The sequence below is a fragment of the Azolla caroliniana genome, unplaced genomic scaffold (genome assembly GCF_043228905.1).
Source record: "Azolla caroliniana isolate FFs.n. ecotype wild unplaced genomic scaffold, voAzoCaro1.0.p SCAF_20, whole genome shotgun sequence".
NCBI lineage: Eukaryota > Viridiplantae > Streptophyta > Polypodiopsida > Salviniales > Salviniaceae > Azolla > Azolla caroliniana.
In genome coordinates this window covers 14,919,546-14,946,087 of record NW_028230455.1, presented here as the reverse complement: position 1 = coordinate 14,946,087, position 26,542 = coordinate 14,919,546, and the positions used below count along the sequence as shown (strand labels likewise).

Genomic DNA, 26,542 nt, shown 5'->3' with positions numbered 1-26,542 from the left:
AAGGTTTAGGGTTTACTAAAGTGGTAAGGATTGTTTTACTAATAAAGACTCAAGAGTTCGTTATTTGGTTTGATAGCTATTATATATTTAAGTTTTATGGAATTTCATCAACAATCATCATGAATACTCCATTGCAAGAAGTCCCTTAAAATGCTCAATAACTTCTCACATCACAACATATTTTAATGAGGAAGAAATTAATATATGATTATTCAATATGCGAAGCTTATCAAGCAATATATGTGTTACATGGGTCTAGCCACATTTGACTTACATGATACATATCAATTACACTATTGGCAATACAATATTCCTTTCTAGTAGACCTTTTCCTCAAATTACATAGTTTGCAACAAACAAACACATGCAAAACCAACTTGCAATAATAATGAAACATGTTCCAAATCAAACCACCATTACACCTAAGGTTCAAATGATGCTTCAAACAAACAATTATTCATTAAACTAGATAAAAGTAATGGAAATAGTTCTATATTGCAACGCATACAATTATTCATTTATCAATCAACTAGACTATCTCCCCCCTTACAATAGCCACTTAGAAGCTTAAATATGTTTAATATTTGTAATCAGTAGACCACCTCACTAGGTATCCTCTCCATATTTAAAATACTAATGACGTGTTCTTCATTTTCCAACTACTTTACAAATGTGATCTTCCAAATGTTACATATTTGTTAGTCTAAGAAACAATCTACCTATTATGGGCTTTAAATTGCTCTATATTTAATAACTATAATGAGCATACAAGAGTTTAAAAGTAAACATATTTTGGAAAGCAACATGTGCATTGTATACAGTTGAGGAGCAATATCATTCAATGTATAATTGAAAGTGAAACATGAACTATGTACCCAAAGCATTGATAAATATTTAATCTAATTACCCTGACTTACATGATGAATATAACACATGTATAAGAGGAGCAAACTAGGACATACAAATTTAGTCCAAATCAAAAGTTTATGCAATTCATAGGAATGTTTGTTTCCACCTCTGCATAGGTTGAGGTGGATAGCCATCATCCCAAGTTGGAAATCATTGGTTTCCTAAAGAAAATATATTTCTCTCTCATCATTTCCATTTAATTTCAAGAATAAAAAAGAAACACGATGAATACATAAAGCTATAGTACTATTATACATTCCTTGATCAATATGCACAACCAAACATGATTTCTAGTAATCCCCTAAGAAGAATAGTGTTCATTCTTTTCTTATGACTTTATTTGCATGAAAAAAGTGAATATATGCCATAATCAATGAAGAACAAGGCACAAAATCCACCATGGTTACAAGACAAATACATACCTAGACAATGCAACGACGGGCAAGTCGTATTGCGACAATACTCTCCACAGCTTGCTTCACAATGTAAGCTCCACTCCAATCGACCTTGGTAGGGTCCTTCCCAAAGAATGCACCACCACCATGAGCTCCCCACAAGGCTTCTCAAGAAGAAAAGAGCTCTTCTTTCCTGTGAAATGGTAATACCAACTACATAGATTAACATGGAAAAAAACATGAGAGGAAATTTTGCAAATGCATGTGTGCATGCATTCATACATGTATACAAATACAACCATGCATATGTAAATACTCATGCACACATGCACACATACAAAAATGGTTAAAAACTAATATAATACATAGTGACAAGCTACATAAAAGGAAGGTAACATTAAATATTGTCACTCTCTCTCTAAGAGATATAATACACTTTTCTTGCTTTCACTCTCTCATTCTCTCTCTCTCAGAGACATTAATACATCTCCCCTTTCTTTCCAAAACCTAGTTTCTTTTTCTATTGGACACTCTATTTAAGCTTTAGAAGCATCGGCCACAAGAGGAATGCAAAGAATGTTTCCGAGAATGCAATAAACAATTCCAAAAACCACGGTAACAAGAAGCAAAACAAAGACAACATAGTAGAATAAGATGAGAAGATCAAGACCGAATCCACTCTTTCGAATGAGGATCCTCTAAAGGATGAGAGGGATAACAATAAGAACATCCAAGACACATGTGTGTATGTATGATCCATGCATCATATATGTTTGTATGTGGATACATCTATGTTGTGTGTTATGTTTGTGTGTGTATATGTATGTTACATACTTCATATATGTTTGTATGTGGTATGCATTTGTGTTGTGTGTTATGTTTGTGTGTGTACATTGTATATGTATGTTCCATACATAATATATGTTTGTATGTGGTATGCATTTGTGTTGTGTGTATATGTATGTTCCATACATCATATATGTTTGTATGAGGTATGCATGTGTGTTGTGTGTTATGTTTTTGTGTGTGTATGTATGTTCCATACATCATATATGTTTGTATGTGGTATGCATGTGTGTTGTGTGTTATGTGTTATGTTTGTGTGTGCGTATGTATGCATGTGTATATGTGTGTTATGTGTGTATGTACATATTGTGTTATGTGTGTATATGTGTATGTATGTATGTGTTATATGTGTATATAGGTATGTGTGTATGTATGTACATATTGTATTGTATTTTATTTAATTGCATTTTTTTTTTGTGTGTGTATGTACATATCATGTAATGTGTGTATGTGTGTATGCATTATATGTGTATATAGGTATTGTATGGATTGTATTGCATGTGTGTATAGGTATGTGTGTATTATGTACATATTGTATTGCATTTTATTTAATTGCATTTATTGTATGTATTTCATGTGTGTGTTGTGTGTTATGTTCCATACAACATATATATGTGTCTATATGTGAATGTATATTCTACACGTTTGTGTGTGTGTGTGTGTGTGTGTGTGTGTGTTTATGTATGGTATTCCATGTGTATGTATGTATGTATGTGTGCACATATTGTATTGTATGTATGTGTTATATGTGTAAATGTGTATGTATGTAAGTGTATATATGTGTATATAGGTATGTGTATGTATGTTCCATACAATATATATGTGTGTCCATATGTGTATGTATATTCTACACATGTGTGTGTGTGTTTATATATTTATTGTTTGTATTCCATGTGTATGTATGTGTGTACATATTGTATTGTATGTATGTGCTATATGTGTAAATGTGTATGTATGTAAGTGTATGTATGTGTATATAGGTATGTGTGTATGCATGTACATATTGTATTGTAATGTATTAATTTCGTTTATTGTATGTATTGTATGTATGGCCCGTGTGTATGATTGTATGTTGTGTGTGTGTGTGTGTGTGTGTGTGTGTGTCTAAGAATTTATGTGTTGGTTTATGTTTGTACTTATGTGTACCTGTAAAATATTTGTAGAGTAGTTGTGGCAGCCCCAACAGAGAATAATGGTGAGCAAAAGCGGCACGATAAGGCGAGTGGCGGCGGCGGCAAAACGAGAACAGAGGCGGCAGCAAAACGAGGACAAAAAGAAGGGGAGAAGAGTTGGTAGTGGAAATGAGCAGAGAAGAGGAGGGAGCAAAGGAGGAGGCGGCAAAAATCAGAAAAACATTAATGTTTGAATGTTATGTTTATTGTGAATGTATGATATGTATGTATGTGCACATAATGTATGCATGTATGAATGAATGAATATATATATACATATACATAAATATATGTATGTATGTATGTATGTATGTATGTAACGTATGCATAAAATATGTATGCTTGCATGAATAAACATGAATGAATGAATATATGATTGTACATGTGTAATATGTAATGTATGTATATTTGTATGTGTGTATGTGTGGATATTTGTTTGTAATATGTACGTATGTGTATGCATATATGCATATGCAAATGTACATTATTCAATGTGTATGGATATGTAGCAATGTACATATGTGTATGCATATATCCATATGCAATGTATATGTATGTATAGAAGACTATATGTAGGTGTATATATATATATATATATACAAGTATGTGTGTATATATCTAATATATGTATGTATGTACGTATGTGTATGTACATGTAGCTATGTATAAAAGACTATATGTATGTCCATGTACGAATGTACATATGTGTATGCATATATGCATATGCAAATGTACATGATTCAATGTGTATTGATCTGTGATTGTAATATATGCATAATATCTATGTATATATCTTATGTATGTATGTGTAGCAATGTATAAAAGACTCTATGTATGTCCATGTACGAATGTACATATGTGTATGCAAATATGCATATCTCATGTATGTATGTATGTGTATGCATATATGCATATGCAAATGTACATGATTCAACGTGTATTGATGTGTGATTGTAATATATGCATAATATCTATGTATATATCTGATGTATATATGTGTATGTATGTGTAGCAATGTATAAATGAAGATATGTATGTCCATATACGAATGTACATATGTGTATGCATATATCCATATCTAATGTATGTATGTATACAAACATGTATGTATGTATGTATGTATGTATGTGTATGCATACATCCACATGACAATGTACATGATTCAATGTGTATGGATGTGTGATTGTAATATTTATGTATATATCTAATTTATGTATACGTAGACAGTCGCAATATATAAATGAATATAGATATGTCCATGTATGAATGTACGTATGTGTATGCATATATATGACAATGTACATGATTCAATGTATATGAATGTGATTGTAATATATGCATATGTAATGTATGTATGTACATGTATGCATGTACATATGTATATATGTGTAATATGCAATACATGTATGTTTGTATGTGTAATAGTGTACTATGCTTACATGAGTGTGTTCATAATATTTATGTATGTGTATGTATACATGTATGTATTGTAGTCTGTGATGAAATGTATATATGTATGTGTATGTAACATATTTATGTGTATGCATGTATGTAATGTATGTATATATGTGTATGAATGTATGTTTGTAAAACTTATAACATTGTAGGCATATGTACATATATATACGGTGATACGTGGAATATGTATGTACATATGTAATGTATGTACATATGTAATGTATGTATGTGTACGCATATATGTATATGTCAATATACATGATTTAATGAGCATGAGTATGTGTGTAATATGTGCATATATATCCAATGTATGTATGTATGTGTGCTTATGCGGTCATATATATGTAAATGTATGAATGTATGTACGTGTATATATGTAATGTATTTATGTATGTACATTTTTGGGATATTTTCATGTTTAGTACATATGTACATGGCTCGTATATGGATGTATGTTTGTAATATGTACGTAATATGCATGTATATATCCAATGTATGTGTTAGTATACATATATCTAATGTGTGTGTGTGTGTGTGTATGTATGTATTGTGGTTTGTATGGTCTAGTATGATCTATACATATGGCGATATGTAGAATATGCATGCACATATGTAATATATCTATGTATGTATATATGTAATTTATGTATGTGTAAATTTGTATATTGTGTAATTGGTGTGTATGTATGGTCTAGTATGATCTATACATATGGTGATATGTAGAATATGCATGCACATATCTAATATATCTATATATGTATATATGTAATTTATGTATGTGTAAATTTGTATATTGTGTAATTGGTATGGATTATATGCTATGTAATATCTAATTTATTTATGTGTAAGTATACACATATCTAATGTGTGTGTGTAGTATGTATATATATAACTTTATAAGTATTGTGGTTTGTATGGTCCACTATAATCTATACATATATATATATATATATATATATATATATGGTGATATGTGGAATATGTATGTACATATGTAATATGTATATCTATGTATGTATCTATATATGTATTTATGTATGTGTAAATTTCAATATTGTATAATATATGCTATGTAATATCTAATTTATTTATGTGCGTGCACGTGTATATATATATATATATATATATGTAATATATGTAACTTGTTTGTAAGTATGAAGATTTGTTTGTGATACATACATACACAGAGAAGAAAGAAGGAAGAAGGCAGAGAAACAGAGCCTCTCTCGATTACACATATACAAGCATCATCTCTCTCGACACAGAAAATTAGGGAAAAACAAGACAGAATGATGTTGCGCAGATCACTGTAGACGAAGAGGAAGAGATGGCTGACACGGTACACCAGGGGAACTCTCACGCAGCGCCCCTGACAACTCCTCCACGGTCGGCCTTCACTGTCGTCTTCACACCGGAAGAAGAAGAGATATTGAAAAGAGAGGTAAGTCGTCTACATTCCTACTCAATAGTGTGTAGGATTATAGGTTTAAGGCCAAATGGAGGAGATTTGAGAGATCTCCTACAAGCGGCTTTCCAACATAGGATCGGAAAAATCGTCGATGTGCAATTTCTTGGACATGCTTTCTATCATTTAGAATTGGATACCGCTGAATCCGTTGTGGTAATGTTGAATGCAAATACGATTAACATTCGAAATGCAATAGCTTGTTTTATGCCGTGGAAACCGGGCTTTGATCCCGTCGAAATGTTGAATTCGGGGCATCGTTTGACCCCGATTTCCGTGGTTTTCCCGAGAATCCCTAAGGAATACATGGCTGTACTCCCATCAATTGCAGCAAGAATCGGCACGATTCTTCCTCCTCGAGAGGAGACAATAGGAATGAAATTAACGGGATACCCATCAATTCGAATACTAGTTTCCTCAATAGAAAATTTACCTACTCAGGTACTTTTACCATCGCTTACCGGGAACTCGACATTCATGCAAAAATTGGAGTATATAGGTATGCCTGGACAATGCTTCTATTGTAAACAGCAAGGCCATGTTTTGAAAGATTGCCCAAAAAAGAAGAACGGGGTTAGACCCCAGAATGGTACAAATAACGTGCATACAGACGTTAATCATGTTAATCTGGATAAGAAGCAACAATCTCATTTAGGTGGAGGAAGTGGAAAGGGGAAAAATGTTCAGCCATCCAAGGATGAAAAAGGGAAAAATATCCAAACATTCGAGGATGAGATATGGAAACCAATTGAAAAACGGCACTCAATACCCAATAAATGCATTGAAACTAAGGGTGCTCACGTAAGTATAGGCCGTTATGATGCCATACAGGAACTAGATAACTCTTTGTCTCAAAATGATGTTCAGATATGCCAAATTAGTAATGTTTCTGAACAATCTACTCCTAATAGAGAAGGGACTGAATCAATTAATAATCTTGTTATGGCCACTCAGAGCAAAACAATGGAATCAAGTAAACAACATTTGAACTTGAGTAATGTATCGCGAAACCTTCACAGATCTACAAAACGTTCGTCTAGCTTGAGAGGGTTAAATGCGAACTTCATTCGCACAATCCCGATAAATTCTCAAGTAGAAAGTACTAGTGATTTTGCAATCAATCGATGGAATGCCACATATGGGTTTGAGTTTTTGAAATTTTTGGGAGACATAGTTGATAATGGCAATGCATCAATACGTGTTCATGTTCTTTTCAAGACTATGCAATCTTTTGTAGGATTTTCTTTCCCTTTTTGTGGATATGATAAACAAACATGGGTGGCAGCGGATGTTAGATTGGTTATTAGACAACAAACACCACACTTCGCAAAATATGTTAATTGTGACAATTTTGGGGAAGTATTATTAAGGGGACTAGAGGCAGCAACTATACAACTCTTGCCAGTGTCTGATGTGATGGGGCGAAGGCAAGTGGTGGTATCCTTAGATGCTGAGATCCTTCCAAATTGTGGATATACCTATATCCATGAAGATGGACTATCGGAAGGTCAAATATTGGCTAAAGCACATCATCATTATAGAATGGTACGCGATACGATACCTTTACAATCGAAAAGTGGTGAACAAGATGGTAGTGAGGCCAATCTTGAGCCGTTAGCGAAAAACATGAAAATGGCATCACAGCAACCTAAGTTCCCTTAAATGCGAGTGATGTCATGGAATGTTCAGGGGTTAGGGGGCCCCTTATATAGACGATACAAGTATCGTCTCCGTCAAGAAATTAACAAATGCATAGTGGGTGGATCCCTCGACTTTCTTTTAATACAAGAACATCATTTAAATACTTTTAGAATTTCTCGATATGGTTCTATTTTATCTGGAAATTGGGACATGTTTTGGTCCCCCGCGATAGGCAACACGGAAGTCCGTGGTGGGGTTTGTATGGCTATTTCTCAGAGGTGGATTCCATCCATTATACAAAAACAAGTGATCATTCCTGGAAGGGCTCAATATGTTATTATGCAAGAGGGGGAGATTATATGGGGACTCTTGAATATATATGCTCCTAATACTGCTTCTGCTAGGCAACAATTTTGGAAAGAATTATTAGAGAATCTGCCTCCCCTTGATCATTGGTGTATCGCTGGTGACTTCAATATGCTTGAGGACCCCATTGATAGAATGGGAGGTAGCTCAACTACGATACATGGCCATGAATTAGCAATGTGGGAACAATTGGTGTTCTCCTTACAAATTTTAGATGCTTGGCATGCTCCTTCGATGGTTCATACAAATACCTCTCTTTTATTTTCAAGATCAGATAGACGTGTAAATGGTACTAACTTAGCTCGATTGGATAGATTCTATGTATCTGGCAAATTTATTTCAGCAACTGGTACAATACATATAATGCCAGGGACTACCTTCTCTGATCATGCTCCAGTGATTCTTTCAATATCAACCCAAAACCTTAAAGAATTCTCCAATATGAAGATTCCTGAAAATCTGCTGTTAGACAATAGCTTTTCCTTACAAGTGGCTCAATTATGGTCACAAAAGGATGTTGTACAGGAATCAATGGCGGTGCGGGTAGCTAATGGCTTACGATGTATTTCAGAATTTTTTAGGGGTAAATCTAAGGAGAGGTTCTCTATGATCCAAGAAAAGGAGAAACGGTCTCGTACTTCTCTTGTTTCTCTACAACGATTACAAGAACGTTATCCACACTGTACTTGGATTGCTGAGAAAATTGGGTCAGCAGAACAAGAACTTGCTGTACTATTAGAAAAGCGTGCAGAATTTCAATACCATAATAGGGCATCTAGTTGGACCCAAATGGGTGATAAATGTACAGCTGAATTTTTTCATGCAATGAGACCCAATCATAATGCGGTTTCAATCAAACAACTACAAGATGAGAATGGGACCATCTCATCTGACCCTAAAGTGATGAGAGAAATAGCCACACGATACTATTCCAACCTACTATCAGCTATTTCATTCTCCGATGAGGATTTAATAAGTCGGTCTTGTGTATGGAATAAAATGAGTTCAAGAATAACACAGGATATGAATGCCAGTCTTCAAGACGTTCTTACTCATGAGGAATTGAGTGAAGCACTCCAAGCTTTGCCTAAGAATAGTTGTCCAGGTATGGATGGATTAACCCCATCATTTTTCATTAAATATTGGGACTTGTTTAAATCAGATTTATGTACAGCATTCCAACAAATTCTTCGAGAGGGCATTATGCCTTCACATTTTACAGAAGGAATAATTTACCTTATCCCTAAATCAGAAGGTCCTTCATTGGACATCAAGAAATGGCGCCCAATTACATTACTGAATACGGTGTATAAAATTCTAGCTAAAGCGTTTAGTATAAGACTTGGTACTATAATGCCTATAGTTATACATCCGTCGCAAACAGGATTTATTCAGGAAAGGAGCATATTGGATAATGTGTATACATTTTGGGAATCTGCTGCCTTGGCAGCCAAATCTAATCAAAAGTTGGCCATTGTTATGCTTGATTTTGAGAAAGCTTATGACCGTGTTGACTGGGAATTTTTACAAGGTGTACTGGCTCGTTTTGGTTTCTCGAAAGAATGGATAAAAGGTATTTCTTCATTATATAATTTGGCACAAAGCAGAGTCTTACTGGTTGGGAATTATGGACCTTTGTTTACTATTTCTCGATCAGTTCGACAGGGTTGTCCTTTAGCTCCTTTCTTGTTTCTGTTTTTTGCTGAGGCAATGATTTCCTTTTTGAATGCTGGTGATATTGGTATACGCGGAATACGCATCCCATTCTCACATATAGAAGTAAGGGACGCTGAATTTGCAGATGACACTGCCCTATATTTAAAAGGTGATTTGGAAAATCTGCAGAAAACAGAATTGGCCATATCCACATTTTGTAAGGCTTCGGGTGCACTGGTTAATTGGAACAAGTCCTTTGCATTTTGGGTGGGGGATGTAGAGCCTCCTCTATGGAGTCCACACCCGCAATTTCGATGGATACCATCAGGTTGTCCAGTTCGATACTTAGGGTGTACGATAGGTATTGATCTTTCAATGGAAAATCAAGTGGCACCCCTCCTATTGTCACTGCGGAAAAAGTTGTTGTTATGGAGTTCAGCCAAGCTATCTTTTGCTGGTCGGATTGTAGTGGCTAATCAGGTTTTATTGGCTTCAACATGGTATGTTTTGTCATGTTGGATATTCTCCAAGTCATGTATTCTGAAAATACGTAGATTGGTTCGTAACTTCTTGTGGTCCGGTAAAACAGAAGGCAATGCTCGGTCCAAAGTGAAATGGGATGTTATTACCTTACCTCGCTCTAAAGGAGGATTAGGTATTATTGATCCAGTGGACCAATCAAGAGCATTGTTAAGTAAGTTGCTCGTTAGAGGATTTATGCCGGGGCAAGAGATATGGAAAGTATTATTGCTTGACCGTTGCTCAGATTGCTTTCCTCGCTTAGGTGCTCCCTGGTCGAAGGATGTGAATTGGATATTTAGGGAAAATTTCCGAGTACCTTCAGCCACTAGATGGGAAGACAAATTTATTAGGACATTATTTGCAGCATGGAAACAAGTACTACCTGGTTTGCTTCGCAATAAACCAAACCCCAAACATTATCTTGAGTATCTCAGACAAAAGATAGTTTGGAACCCGTTGTTTACAACATCAGATGGTTTTGTGTTGGGTTCTAGACAATGGTTATCGTGGGGAAAAATGACAGAAGGTCCCGCGAAAACAGTTCAGACTTGGAAAGAATTTTTATCGCGATCGTTGGAAGAACAAAAAGAAATCTTACGTAATATGCATGGCGGACATATAATGTACCAACAAATTCAAGAAGCTATGAGTAGACAACCCATACCACCCAATAACACTAACCATAGATGGATTGGGGTTTTTTCAAGATTGGAAGTACTCTTGGCTGTTAAGGGTTATTCAAATGATAAGACATACCGGTTGTTTGAGGTGGATGAAACAAATCAATTGTCTCAGTCCGGGGAAATGGTGATAGATTACTCCTATGCCATTGAGCACAAGATAAGGATAATTGGATATGCCGATCGTAAATGGTATATTGATCCAATGATAGAGGAAATAAGGACACATTGGAAGCTGTGGGTGTTAGCTAAAAGACCGGTATTCAGATTAGATTGGGACCCAATTGACTATCATTGGACAGATCCTTACACGGGTAACAAGTTCAATTTCTTCCAATATTCTGTACAGTTGGGAAGACATGTACTTTCAGATACACGTGATGTGGTACCAGCTGCATCTCAATATTGGAATCAACAAGGTATTACTCCCCAATTCCTTGCAAAATTCTGGGCTATCTTATGGGCAAGAAAACAGCAACACAAAATATTACATGTACAGTGGTTAGTTGTACACAAGGCGTTGCCGGTTGGCACATGGTTGCATAGGATGGGAGTGTCTTCATGTTGTACTCGATGTCATTTACAAACGGAAACTCAAAAACATTGTTTATGGGAATGCATTGATTCTCAACAGATATGGCAACGGCTCCTTAGAATTTTCGCTAATTATTTTCCCCCGTTGGTTCTCACTTGGGGCATGGTCGTTTGGACATCACTTGCCCGTGATGTGTTCCATTATGGCATCGAATCTATGGACCATGGGTTTTACACTAAAAATGGAAGTGTTCGTACATTATCACTGATGTCATTACAGTTTTCAGGAGTAAGGAAGGAAGTTCAGCCAATATGGGAGATATTGAGTAGTACCACTGTCTATCACATTTGGAAAGCTCGGTGTTCTCTCGTTTTCCATAATCTGAAAACACCACCTGCTGAAGTGATTTCAAATATTTGGTTAGAGATAGTTCATGCTTTGAAGGGTCAATGGGATGGTATAGTGGGAGATTCTGATGCTAAAATTGCTCAACGGCATGAGTTTCTTATTATCTGGACAGCTACTCCATTTGTGACATCCAGGTACACTACTCCTTATTGGCATTTTCAGCCACCGAAATGGTTGTTTCCCCCGCCGATTACATAGAGGTTTAAAATCTTGTAATTTGTTTATACTAATGACAGGATATCTTCTTTAAAAAAAAAAAAAAAAAAGTATGAAGATTTGTATATATATATGTAATCTTAGGTGTTAATATGTATGTGTATGTGTATACATATATATAATATGTAATTTATTTCTGTGTGTTTTGTATGTATATATGCATTTGTGTACGTATATGTGTATGTAATATGTAATTTTATTGTATGTATTATGTACATATTTACATATGGTAATATACATTTGTACATATATTTATGTTTAGTTAATATGTATGTATAAATGAGTGAAATGTATGTATATACATATTCATGGATGTAGGTAATATATGCATGTGTGATGTGTGATATATGAATGTAGCCTGTAGGTATATATGCATGTGTGATGTGTGTTATGTTTGTGTGTGTATGTATGTACATATTGTATTGTATTGCATGTATGGAATGTGTGTATATGTGTAGATAATATAAATATATATTATTATATATAATACGAAATTTTTTTTTTTAGTGTTTGGTTTGTATATTTGCATTTGTATATAATTGTGTGTATAATAATAAATGTGTGTAATATGTAATATATAAAATATGTTTGTAAGGAAGTGTATGTATAAATGTAATATGTAATTTTATTATTATTATTATTTTATTTTATGTATGTATTATCTATATATGTATGTTAATATATATGACCAATTCTAATATGTATGTAGTATGTAATGCATGTATGAATGTGTATGTACATATTTACATATGGTAATATATATTTATGTTTAGTCAACATGCATGTATACATGGGTGTAATGTATGTATATACATATTCATGGATGTAATGTTTGAATGAATGAATGAATGTATGTATGTATGTATGTATGTATGTATGTATGTATGTATGTATGTATGTATGTATGTATACATGCATGTATGTATGTATGCTACTTCAAATTTGAGTATCGTTTGCATAATATATTCTTTATTATCTCATTGAAATATCTAATATTTCATGGGCTTATGTATTTTTTTTTCAGCACAATTGATAATACCCTTATGTAAATATATTTTTAAATCTTTATTAATACCCTTATGTATATATATTATGTATCTCACTGATTAATTAAAACCCCTTTTGATGAACTCACGTGCTATCATACAAATTTTGACAGTGAAGTCCCCGGGCATCAACACTACTTTGCCTAGCCTTCATTGATGTCAAGTGTTCTAGTTCCCAGTGAAGGCTGCACATGGTCACTCACGCACGTTGGAGTTCGTGTCTCCAGTGAGGGCCGCACATGGTCGCTCACATCCAATGGTGTTTTAGTTCCCTGTGAGGATCGCACAAGGTAGTTCCTTGTAGTTCCAATGGTGTTGTAGTTCCCTGTTAGTGTTCCTGTCTCTGGTGAGGGTTGCACAAGGTTCCTAATGCCCGTTGGTGTTCGTGTCTCCTATGAGGGCCGCACATGCCCGTTGGTGCTCCAGTTCTCGATGAGGGCCGCACATGGCTGCCCACTCCCATTCGTGTTCTAGTTCCCAATGAGCTCCGCACATTGCCACTCACTCCCATTTGTGTTCCAGTTCTCGGTGAGGGCCACATATGGTCGTTCACACCCGTTTGTGTTCCCGATGACAACCACACATGGTCGCTCTTGCCCGTTGGTGCCTCAATCTCCGGTCAGGATCGCACATGGTCTCTCACCTCCGTTGGTGTTCGTGTCTCCGGTTCCGATTGCACATGGTCGCTCACACCTGTTTCTGTCTCAATCTCCGCTGAGGACGGTACATGGTCACTGATGCCTGTTGGTGTTCTACTTCTCAATGAGGATCGCACATGGTCGCTCACGTCCATTGATGTTCCAGTCTCCGGTGAGGATCATACATGATCGCTCATGTCCAATGATGTTCCAGTCTCCAGAAAGGACAGCTCATCGTCACCCATTCCTCAACCTACTTAAGCTTTCTCTTTCAGCTGACTGCTACACCATGCTTCCAAAAAGGCAGTCGTAAAGGACTGCTCATCATCACTCACTCCCCAATCTACTTAAGCTTTCTCTTTGAACATCTCACCACTACACCATGCTTCCGAAAAGACGACTGTAAAGGGGAGGATAACGTCACCGACATGACATAGTAATGTCCAGATTTGAACTCTTGACCACTTATATTATAGTCAAGTCTTATGTTCTAACCAATACATCCACATACATATTTATGTTAAATATTTGTGTGGATTATTACTAGTTTATCTATTTCAAGGTCTAGGAGTTTTTAGAAAGCTCTAGAACAAGAAGGTTCTAGAGAAATCTAGAATATTCTCCTGAATATTCTAATGCATGTACTTCGACTCATAGTATAAATACTTGTAACCTCCATGGTCCCATTGAAGGGATTCAATGCTAGTCCTGGACATCTCAATGTAGTATTCTCATTTCGCCCATCTTCTCTCGTTAATCTTCATCTCTATCTTTATGTTCTTGTGTTATTCCCCGTATTAAGTTCCTCGCTTCATCGCTCTATCGTAGCCTCATCATCCATCCTCTATTGTAGTCCAGGGTTGGTGTGTCTGTGACAGTTGGTCTTAATACTATTCCTGACATCAATCAAGTTCAGGTGGCCCTTAGTCCACAAGAGCGATTAATCTTTCTCTACCAATTGCGAGCTTGATTTCCGATAGCCTTTCTATCCCCCACCTCAGCCAAGTCCACGTGGCCCTCAGTCCACATCAGTGGTTGATCTTTCAAAGCCAATCGCTATCTCGTTTTCTGATAGCCTTACTATCCCCCACCTCCACTAAGTCCAGGTGGCCCTAAGTCCACATGAGCGATCGATCTTTCTCTGGCATTTGCTAGATCATTTTCCATCATTAGTCTCAAGTCCAAATAATATTTGATCAGGGTCAGCAGTTCCTTGTTGCAGCTCAACTAGGTGTCCAGCAGATGTTTACGTCCACATACCATCCTAACAAATATGGCCTCACCAAACACCTCAACAAGACCCTCAAGAAGGATTTTGTCGCTTACATCGATTTATGCCACAAAACTTGGGATCAAATCTTGATTGTCGCCACCCACGCCCTACAATATATCCGTACAAGTGTCAACACAGATCAACCCCTTCCGAACACTCTATGGGCGTAACCCTCCCCTCCCTCTAGAATCTTCCATTGATGTCTATTCCAAAGCTGCCAACATGCATTGTACCACTTGGAAGCTCTAACTCCAACAAATGCTCCCCTCCTCCCACAAGTCCTATTCTCACTCCGTAATCTCTTGCTTCTCTCGAGGGGGGAAATGTGGTGTGTATGTGTTCCTTTGTGCCACCCTTTTCGCACACCCTTTTTAGGATGCCTATACCTAAGCCGACCCACCCTTTTAGAAAACTCGTTTTAGCTAAGCCAACCCAAATGGGTACTTTTGTATCAACTATAAATTAAGTAAGAAGTAAGAAGCGAAGTAGACTGGTTTTGATATCTTATGTGCGTTTCACAATATAGTAGAGAAAGTTGAGGTCTTTACCAAAAGCATGTATCACCATTAGGAGTTAACCATACTTCATAGATCGATGGTCAGTAGCACCACACATCATGTATTAAATGATGTGTGTAGAATTTGAGAACATCTCAGAACCGACGTCTTCGCGAAGTGCAACAACAAGAGAAACCGGTTGATACATGTCAAACATGGTACCTTGTAAATTCTTCCAGAAGAATGTGCAACGGTAAATTCTTAACTCGGTAATAATCAATGGAGAAAATAGAACTTAATATTTTATGAGAGAAGCTCAAATGTTTTAATACAAGAAGCTGTACATTATCGTGCTCAATGGAAGTGGAATATACAAAATTGAATGTTTGAAATGATGGTTTACTCTAGAATACGTTCTACGGTTTGTTGTTATAGGGCCATACCTACCTTCACAAACCACAAGCATGTGTGGTGCACTTAAATAGTCCCAACTAGCACATTGTCCCAAAGTGGGTTGGAACAAACTAGAGTAGCCCCAAAACGAATTGGGACAATCCCAAACAACCCCAACCAAAGTTGGGACAAGCTAACACAATCACAAATACAGCTCGGAAAATGTCAATCAACACACATTCTCAATCTAATTGGGACTCAAGAAAGTAACCAAACCAAGTCCTAAAAGGGGCGCCACCCTAGGTTGGGACAACCGGTCTCAACAGATTAGCCAATTGCTAGCCGAGTGGGTAATCCCAACGTGTAGCCCTCCAACAACTAGTCCAATGGCATTTTCTTGGCCTATATAAGGAGGAGCCTCCACTTATTTGGGTGGATTCCTAATCTCTAAATTCTATTCTCTCTATCATTGTAATCTTGACCATTCTCTAGACCCTCACACCTTTTGGTTTGTCCCAACATTGGGATTGTTGGAATCTCTCTTCTCTTTCTTATAATAATATAAATCATCTTGTTGTCCCAAATGTCTTATTTCCAACCGTGTTTCGTTCGGATTTTGCATAGATCCTTAGATTGAGGCAAATAAATACATGCAACACTCCTATCCCAAGTAATACACATGCATAAAGTATGTTTTTGGCATTTCTCAAATTTTCCATGTCAAAAGATTGCCTCAATTTTTTTTAAATTTGGACAATCCATCCTTGTTTTTGGTGGCAATGAGCAAGTCATCTACATAGAGTATCAAAATACGAGTAATCTATACATTTCTTTGTATAGAAGCATGAGCCTTCATTGCCCCCATCATCACTTTACAGAAATAAACAAATTTACCATGTGGTTTGAAGACACACATAGGCCTCCTTAATAATTCTTGAACTCGAATGCTATCAGATTGTGCATGGGAAACATCATTATGAGCATCATCATTCAAATAATAATCTTGTTGAACTTCATCATTCTACACATCATAGTGTTGAGGATCATTATTTTGGGCATCATGATTCTTAGGAGCCATAGTTTTACATCGCTGACCACAAGTGGATGCTTCTACATCAATTGAATTTTTTTGTTTTACATTCAAAAGGTACAATATCCTTAAATACATGCTTCCTTACTTCTATCTAATTTAAAAATTGGTTATGCCTTTTATTCTCATTAAAAACCATAGTGTTACTTCTGACCACAATCTGTGTGTGAGGACCTCATTGCCATATCCAAACTGCCTATTGATTCCATAAGAAAGATAATTACATTGTGTACAATTATAGTCCAATTCCTTCTGGAAGCCACGTGTAAAGAGAAGTTTTGGGCATTATGTTCATGCATAACATCCATACCTAGGTTACCATGGTTTATGATATCAAACCTGGTGTTAATAACATGAGCTTGGCCATCACGTGTATATATGCATTGCATCCAAAGATTCTAAGATGATCATAATGAGGTATGCTACTTCTACACAACTCTTGTGCCATTTTTAGGCTTATGGCTATGTTTGGTGATAGATTTGTATATAAATTAAGGCGATTAAGTGGTGAAGCCAAGAGACCTGAGGGCATATGAATTGGTGAGTGTATGTATTATGAATATGTGCATATATATGTATGTTTTGTGTGCGTGTATGTATTTATGTAAGTGTTTTTGATATGCGTTGGAAGAGAGCTAGATGTATAGGTCACAAATTGATCATTTTTTACACTTCTTTGGTAGAAGTGCCAAAATTTTACTTCTCTTGCCATCCTTGGCTTACATAGTACAAGAATACAAATCTAATCAAAGTAGATACCAAAAAACCAATAGAAGGTTCAAGAAATATGAAATTTGGAGTTGACATTTGATAGTACTAACGAAAAGAAAAACAATATCATAGTTCGAAATGGGGCTGGCATTGTCATTAGATGGTTTATGTTGACCTTACGGCTCAATACAATATTCAAATTATTCTGAGTACTAATATTTTTTAGGTTGCCAGCAAAAGTGAGGTGTTTTGGGTACATAGTTGGAAGCCTCTAAGGAATGAACCAAAGGTCAGATGCCTCAAAGCAGAACTTGTATTAATATATTTAAAGAGTCATGGGTCATAGTGGAGCTCCCATTGTGAGATGTTGGTTAGCAAAAGTGAGATGTATATTGAATATATTAAGAAACCCGCAACATTAACATTATATACCCCATTCTTTCATATAAGTTAACATGATATGCAACCTTCATTTCATTACTACCATTGACATCATGATGCACACCCTGCTGCATATGAGGTCCATGCGCCATCAGCTCACTGTTCTATTCTTGATCCATGCTTCCATATTGTGCTTGGTACCTAATACCCACGTGTCTGCTCAATCGACGGATGGTCCGATTCCTAAATTTTTCGATGTTTTGGTTGTCAAAATGCCATGAATTCAGTGTCTGTAGCAAATATTGAATTAGGATCATTGTCATCAGAGAGCTCTGTGTTAATAATTATTGTGTGGTGATGTAGGGTTTGTGAGCATTGACTGCGGGTCGTCTGAGACGAAGAGCTATCCGGATGCATTAGGGATCACATGGACACCGGACGCTGTTGGTAGGCCGGGAATCGATAGGTTCTAGAACACAACTCAAGGGATTCCGTTAACGACGCCGTTATCCAAGGGCCAGAAACCGTACGGAAGTATGCGCTATTTCCAGCCAGGCAAGGCGATGAATGCGAGCAAGTTCTGCTACTCCTTAGATGCCACAGGAGGCAGCTACTACTTGGTCCGAGCCGCATTCTGGTCTGGCGGCACTCAATTGCCATACACTACGCGGACGAATGATGCCGTGCGCTTCCAAATGATCGTCGACACATACGAAGGGCAGGAGATAGTGATCAGCCTGCCACAGAGCGATGTGTGGATCGAGGAGATGTACATTCGTGCGCAGAGTTCGAGTGTCATGGTTTGTCTATCGGCCGCTTCCAACACGAGGGATGCACCCTTCATAAACTCACTTGAGCTCCGGCCTCTCAGCAACAATGCTTTGGGATTAGTGTCCATGGTCAAGAGTACCAACACTGCCCTTCGGTTAGTGGATCGACAAGACTTTGGGCGAACCTCCACCAATGTCCTAAGGTCACAACCCAAGTCTTTAACTTCTGGTTCATGATTATAGAAATCATAAAGATGTCGATCATAGTGATTATACAGTAGATTGAACAGATTGAACGCAAAAGTGGGTCTTTAATGAATGCAGGTATCCGGATGACATATATGATAGGATGTGGTATACAACAGCTTCAATACCTGACGGTCTCTCTCAAGCAACAGCTAAATTGATAGAGATTACGAATTCTAATGGCCTCCCACCACTGACTGTGGTGCAATCGATCGTGACGGCGAAAAATATCAACTACACCATCTCACCAAGCTCCACCACATCGCCATTGACGAGGACAACGACAACAGGCCAACACAACTACTCTGTCATGCTTTATTTCTGCGAGATCAACAAAGCCATCGTCAATCAAACGGGAAAACGGGTCTTCAATCTCACAGTCAATATCGGCAACTCCATATTGATCGACCGAACAATTGACATCTTCAGCCTTATTGGGGCGGAGTATTTATTGGAGGTCAGCACAGGTGCTGCCCCAGTGGGCCCTTATGCCGGCGACATCAACATCCAAATTGTAACGCTTCCAAGTTCTCCGTTGACTGCCTCCATTGCCGGGGCAGAGGTGTTGCAGCTCCTCTCTAATCCCATGCTAACCCCGACTGCCTCCTCCGATGGTATGCATTTTATTTTTTGTTTGTGTTTATGTATAGATGTGTGGATGTGGCGCACGACAGCATGACAGGGCAATGATTGTTAATGGTTTACCTTGGTGTTGATTTGAATGATAGTTGTGGCCATACGAGAAATCAGTTACAAATTCAGCAGCCTTATTGGGGATCCATGCCTGCCATTGACCTATAAATATCCGTGGCTCAGCTGCACTTCTACCGAACAACCCCCTAGAGTCACATCTCTGTAAGTGTTTCTCACGTTCTCATGCTTCGCCCTCTTTACTCCACGCATAACTCCAAGCTACATTCATTATGAATTTGTAGATTCTTATCCAACTATGGCCTCACTGGTGCCATTCCAAGTAGCATTAACAACCTCGAGCGAATTTCGGCAATGTGAGAAAATCTAGCTAATTGAATTACAACGGCTTTTCCATATTCTTTGGATATATGAAGATGAATTATTGCATGCAATGCAGCTACCTGGATCAAAATGCCCTTGCAGGAGCATTGCCAGATTTAAGTAACTTGGTAAATCTCCAGACATTGTAAGTTGTCTAACACAGAGTTGCTATGTAATTCAATAACTTTGTCCAAGAAATTATTATGACCTCTATGAATGTTGGGAAGCATGATGGCTCCCTCTTCCCCATCATTGCATCCTCATCATTGGAAGGGTCAATTTGAACAACTTAATTGGGTGTTGATGTTGATTAAACACAGCACACAGCTAGCAAATTCATGGAAATTGCTGATGCCTCAATATGTCATGGGGAATGATATACCAAAAGGTTTTGATAGAACAAAGGATAACTCATTTCCTGCGAAGACTAACCTATCTATAATATTGTTTCAAGGATTCTGTAACTAAGCTTATCTATTACCTTGTGATCCACCAGCTTTTGTGCCTTAAACATCCAAACCCTTCAATAAGTCGTACTGGTGAATGAAAATTTTCAGGACCCCAGGCTGAAATAGAATCATCTAGAAGTCAATTTCCTGCTTTAAATATCTAACCTATTGAAAATCATGTTGTTCTTTTTCAGTCACCAAGATTAATGTCAGTATGGACCAATATCAATTCAACTAGTGATGAATATGCTTCCTAGCTTCCTATATTATCACAAACATAGAGAGGGTTTTAGAATACCATCTTTAGGTACAAAATCACCCGTCACATTGACTTCCTCCATTCCTAGATGAACTAATAATACTACAACACATTGATAATTTATATTTCTTGAGTTCCAGATGGATTCAAGATCTCAAGCATAAATTTGGAAAATAGAATGCATTGCAAGTGTTTTATGATTTGCCTTTGAGTTTCTACATGAATGATGCATTTTTGCAGCACCAATATACTACAACTTGAGACCAAAGACATGGATTTACTTGACATTGTATCCCAATGATTTAGGTTACATTCTCTTTGATATGAGAACAAAAAACTAGCGTACCTAGGACGAGATTTTATAGATAATGCATAGTTTGCTTTGAACAAGTTCATGAGTCAAGTTTTAAATTTTGATATGATGTTCTATCCTCACCAAAAAATCAAAGTTTGCTTTGCACATATTGTTCAATCCTAAATACTGATTACTGAATATTTTTGTCACTAATAAACTCCATGCATGAGAATATTTTTGTCTCTGATGCCATATTTCAAATTACACATTTCTGTCGTAATGTGCACTCTCAATCCCCAATACTGATTACTGAATATGTTTTTGACTAATAAACTCCATGCCTGAGAATATTTTTATCTTTGATCCCATATCACAGATTACATCCAAGGATAACAAATTCTATCGGATCTATTTGTGTTTTCTATAATTGCACACAAATATAGGCTCTTTCAAACCTCATGTCATCTATCTGTTGGTACATCTCCCTTGCAACACCTAGTTTTATACATAACAAACCTTACCATTGCAAAATAGTAGTAAAACATGAGTTCAGAGTAACGATGACAGCCTAGCTGGATAGCATGTGTCAAATCACTGTGTATGTGGAACTTAGAGTTTGTGTAATTTCTTTAAGACATGCATAGTTACTCAGATTCATCGATATCCATATAGATGGAATGAAGGAGGAATATATAGATGTCATTAGGGGATTTTTAGCAATAAAGATCACGAGAGTAATAAGCATGTACTCATCTCTAATAACCCTTTAGACTGTGAATGCAAGAAGCAGTAATATCCGAGGTAAATTTATCCTTTTGTGTTTGTGTGCAGGAACCTGAGCTATAATCAGTTGAGTGGAGGCATCCCTGATTCACTTGCGACATTGCCCAAACTGACATATCTGTGAGGGCCAAATGTTTTTCTTATTTCTATTGCTTGAATTTTTACAAGTCAGCGTTATTATTAACTTCGTTTGCCATGTGCTTGATTGAAGGGACGTACGATACAATCAGTTGAGCGGTGAGATTCCTGTGCAACTGAAACAGAAGGCAGAGAGTGGACAGCTCATATTCAGGTGCGTCCGGTTGCTCTTTTGCCTTACACTGTAAATTACCTGCATTTCATTAATCGGCTCACTTATTGCAATAAAAACCGTAAGGTTAATTGTAAAAGCTCCTAGTACCTGAAAGAAAGCTAAAGTGAAGCAATTATGGTCTCCTATTACATTTATAGATATGAAGGAAACAACCTTTCGAGCAACGAAACAAAGCTTCCGTTGATAATTGGAGTGGTGGTTGGGATTGTTGTGGTGGTTCTCTGTGTCGCCATTGTGTGGAGAATAATAACACATTCGCCGTCTACACATGTAGTTGCTCACAACTATGAAACACATGTAGTTCCGTCTACACATGTAGTTCCTCACAACGATGAAACACATCCAGAAAATCCAGAAAATAATGATGATGGTCCTGGTCAGAATCCAGAAAATCTTTTCTCTTTTTGTTTTCTGTTTTGGGGGGGGGGGGGGGGAGGCTTAAAAGCATACGTAGGAAGCTTGAACCATTTGCAACCAGTCTTACTACTCACAAGGGAGAAATCTCTCCCCTCTGTAGTTTTATTGACAAATATGCTACTTGATTGCTTTGTGTTCTACGTCAGAGCTTGAAATTGAAGATCCAAATGCTGCTCGCCGCTTCAACTTTGAGGAAATTAAAACCGCCACCGATAATTTCTCAACGATAATCGGCAGAGGTGGTTTCGGAATCGTGTATAAGGGACACCTTGGAGGCGGTAAATTCGTTGCTGTCAAAGTATCGTCCCATGCATCCCAACAAGGCTCAGAGCAATTCTTGAATGAGGTACTATAATAATTTCAGATTGCTTTCCTAAAAATAATATTGATGAACCATAATTTCTTTGGCAAACTAGTTGAATGCCTAGACTTCCTCTTCATTCTAATTGCCACTAATAATTCCTTTGGCTTCTTTATTGGTAATTTAAATATAGGTAGCTCTTCTATCACGAGTGCATCACCGGAACCTTGTGCGATTGCTGGGATATTGTACCGAGCAAAGGCTAGTTCTAGTTTATGAATTTATGCCAAATGGATCATTATTTGAACGCCTCTTTGGTAAGATTTCGTATCTTCTCCTATGTTCTGTGTTTTGCTCAATAGATATTCCAAGATAAAACAAAGTTTCAAGATGATATAGACTAACCTAGCCTTCATTCCTCCTTCAAAATTCTCTACAACACAAAATGGAGGCACATCCTTAGCACCCGCGTCTACTCCGTTGACATGGATTCAAAGATTACAAATTCTGTTGGATGCAGCCCGAGGTGAGGGACAGTGGATTTCTTTCAGTTATCATGGAGATATATGATATGCTGTTATTATACGCTAATGCTACTTAGCCCACATATATATTATGTTCGTAATTGTTGCTACAAATGATTGTAGGTCTTGCATACTTACACGACAATTGCGACCCACCAATCATTCACATGGATGTCAAGAGTAGCAACATTCTAATTACCGAAAATTGGAAAGGGAAAATGTCTGATTTCGGAATATCAAAGCCAAATTCGAGTGATGGAGGCATTCCAATGCCAACAGACATACCGGGTACTTGGGCATATATGGATCCAGAGTATGTCTTACAATCTTAATACACATAAAACGTGAAAATGTTTTTGAAGAAATAATTTGACATTAGGTTAGATTATCTCTTACATGTCCCCATTGATATCGTTTCTAGGCTTCCATTCACATCAACATTGTCGGAAAAGGCTGATATATATAGCTTTGGGATAGTTCTCTTCGAAGCTCTATGCGGCAAACCTGCTTTAATAAAAGATCAGGAAGATGCAAATAGAACAACTCGCATCCTAGATTGGGTATAAATTTTTTAACTTTGACATTAATACTATCAAATGATATGTGAAAATTTTGAAGTCAGTATTCGTTTCCTAAACACGCATAATTTATATCATTACAGGCAACACCTTATTTGCGCACAGGTATAATAAGGGAGATGGTAGAAAAGGCAATTGGAAGTAGCTACAATGATCTCTCATCTGTATGGAAAGTGGCAGACACTGCCATGGCATGTGTTAAATATGCGGGTAAAGAACAACCAACAATGAATGAAGTTTGCAGAGATCTTGAAGAAGCCATGAGGTTCGAGACTACTGGTGCCCATCTAATTCTAACAAATACAGAAGGTTATTCCAACGTGAAAGCTAGATGAGCTTGTGCAAAACTACCAAGTAACGTCTCCCTTCAGTTTTCAATGTATTTTATCATATGTACAATATACATATACTTGCCATCACTTTTTATTTTGGTTGAGGAGAACATCTGAACATCAGACAATCGTTTCAATTCATGGAATTATTTTGGTTAAGTTAATAAAGGGGAACAACTAGATCAATATATATCTTTTTTCTTACCTAAGTTTCTTGTTTGCTGATGTTGATCACAGTTAACCATTTTGTAATTTCTCAAGAGATCAATTGATTTTAAAGTTGATTGAATCCAATTAGCTAATGCACGAAAAAACCTTAATCGGCTGCACCTACAATAACGTCGCTAAGTGATCCACAAAATCCACACTTCTCCTTAGCATGAATCCTAGCAATGGCCATACCTATACTGCAAATTGAGCTGTCATAACCTTTTATATGTGTTCTATACGCAACATAAAACACTTTCCTACCAAAGTCTTCTAAATCCATCTTAAATTATACCAATCGCGTCATTTGCATGATCTAAAATTTCTGGTCAAATATCCACAATGCTAGGGGTATTTTGGTGTTATTCCTTAAACGTGATAGATACATAGTTCAATAGGTTAGAGTAATGCAGTAAGGTAAATAACTATACGTGCAGGTGATGCAACCTCATCTTTCAACTGCCCCGTGTGTTTTTCGGTTTTCATGAGCATCTTTGCAGCTCCAAAAACCTATCAAACGATGCAGAACTTTAACAATACTAACTGGACAGATATCTTACAAAATATCACCTAAATTTATCATTAGTAAAGAACTGAAGGGGTGAGCCAATACATACATATATGTGTTTTATCTTTGAGATGCAACTTTATAGGAGACAAACATTATTCAAAGAAAATTTGCTCCTCTATCAAGGCCTTGTTGTAGGGGAAGTAACGCAGAATGCCATACTGTGTCTAATCGGATCACATTGGCTGTGGCCGACCAACTTCTGATTTTTGGCCAAATCATGGCATCAGGCGCCCATTCGATCGTTTCGGAAGGATTAGCGTAAATTGATGCCGCGGAGGATGCACAATCGATGCTCAAGAACCCTAGCACAAATCAAATGATTTCAGCATACGATATTAATCAGATCAGATGCTACATACAACTCAGTGGCTTTTCTAGCTTGTTCTGTGTGCGTGTATAGGTAGATATGCATGTATGGCGTAAATTACCTATCTGATTGTTATCTGGAAATATTTATTCTAAATATTACATTATTATTAATTAGAAATATTTGAAGTAATAACTAAGAGTTATTTATTATTAGACTTCAGAGAAAACTCTTTATTGAAGAGATTGACTTTTTGTCGATCGTCTCTACAAAAAAGTCATTTGGCTAATGTAACATAATACAATCAATATAGAACAATTTTGTGTATGTGTGATCTCTCTCTATCAATCATTCACTATTTGTATAGTTGTCGAATTCTAAATGGTATCAGATTTATACATTTTTGCATCTATCAAATATGACTAGAGAATCCCAAGAGCGTTGATTGATTTGTCATCAAGACGAGCGCTAAGCCTGATAGCCCGCTTCCATAAAAATGCACAATCCTCAACTCCTGCCAACATTCTCAACACACATAAACTTTCATTAGTAATGTTATCAAAGCAAAATTATCGCATTTGGAGTGCTCGACTGAATGTGTATATATATGTATGCTTGTGTGCATATATGTATGTATGTATGTATGTATGTATGTATGTATGTATGTGTGTATGTATGTAGTTCTATGTGAAAGGATGAGCGCTTGATTTATGTCAAGGAAGAGAGCTCTATGCTTAAGTCACAAATTGAACAATTTTACACTTCTTTAATTCTCTTGCTACCTTTGGCTAGCCTTGAATAAAAATACAAATCCAATCAAAGAGCATATATTATATAAAAACAATAGAAGGAACATGAAGTATGGAGTTGAAATTCGA

General features: G+C 36.8%; 1 protein-coding gene and 1 long non-coding RNA gene across 2 annotated transcripts; one reads left to right on the top strand and one right to left on the bottom strand.

The window, feature by feature from the left end:
• Nucleotides 1–872: 872 nt before the first annotated feature.
• Nucleotides 873–3,471, bottom strand: LOC147851196 (uncharacterized). The gene is made up of 2 exons (XR_015531617.1): nucleotides 3,297–3,471; nucleotides 873–1,497 (listed from the first exon to the last, which is right to left on the bottom strand). It is a non-coding gene; the product is annotated as an uncharacterized LOC147851196 (long non-coding RNA).
• Nucleotides 3,472–18,262: 14,791 nt separating this feature from the next.
• LOC147851195 (putative LRR receptor-like serine/threonine-protein kinase At1g67720) lies at nucleotides 18,263–24,769 on the top strand. The gene is made up of 15 exons (XM_087335572.1): nucleotides 18,263–18,532; nucleotides 18,662–19,271; nucleotides 19,393–19,928; nucleotides 20,043–20,169; nucleotides 20,250–20,321; nucleotides 20,405–20,473; nucleotides 22,163–22,234; nucleotides 22,326–22,406; nucleotides 22,565–22,803; nucleotides 22,991–23,190; nucleotides 23,339–23,462; nucleotides 23,597–23,671; nucleotides 23,793–23,982; nucleotides 24,091–24,229; nucleotides 24,331–24,769. The coding sequence occupies exons 2-15, from the start codon at nucleotides 18,835–18,837 to the stop codon at nucleotides 24,580–24,582; spliced, it is 2,613 nt and encodes an 870-aa protein (XP_087191698.1). The 5' UTR covers nucleotides 18,263–18,532; nucleotides 18,662–18,834; the 3' UTR covers nucleotides 24,583–24,769.
• Nucleotides 24,770–26,542: the final 1,773 nt, after the last annotated feature.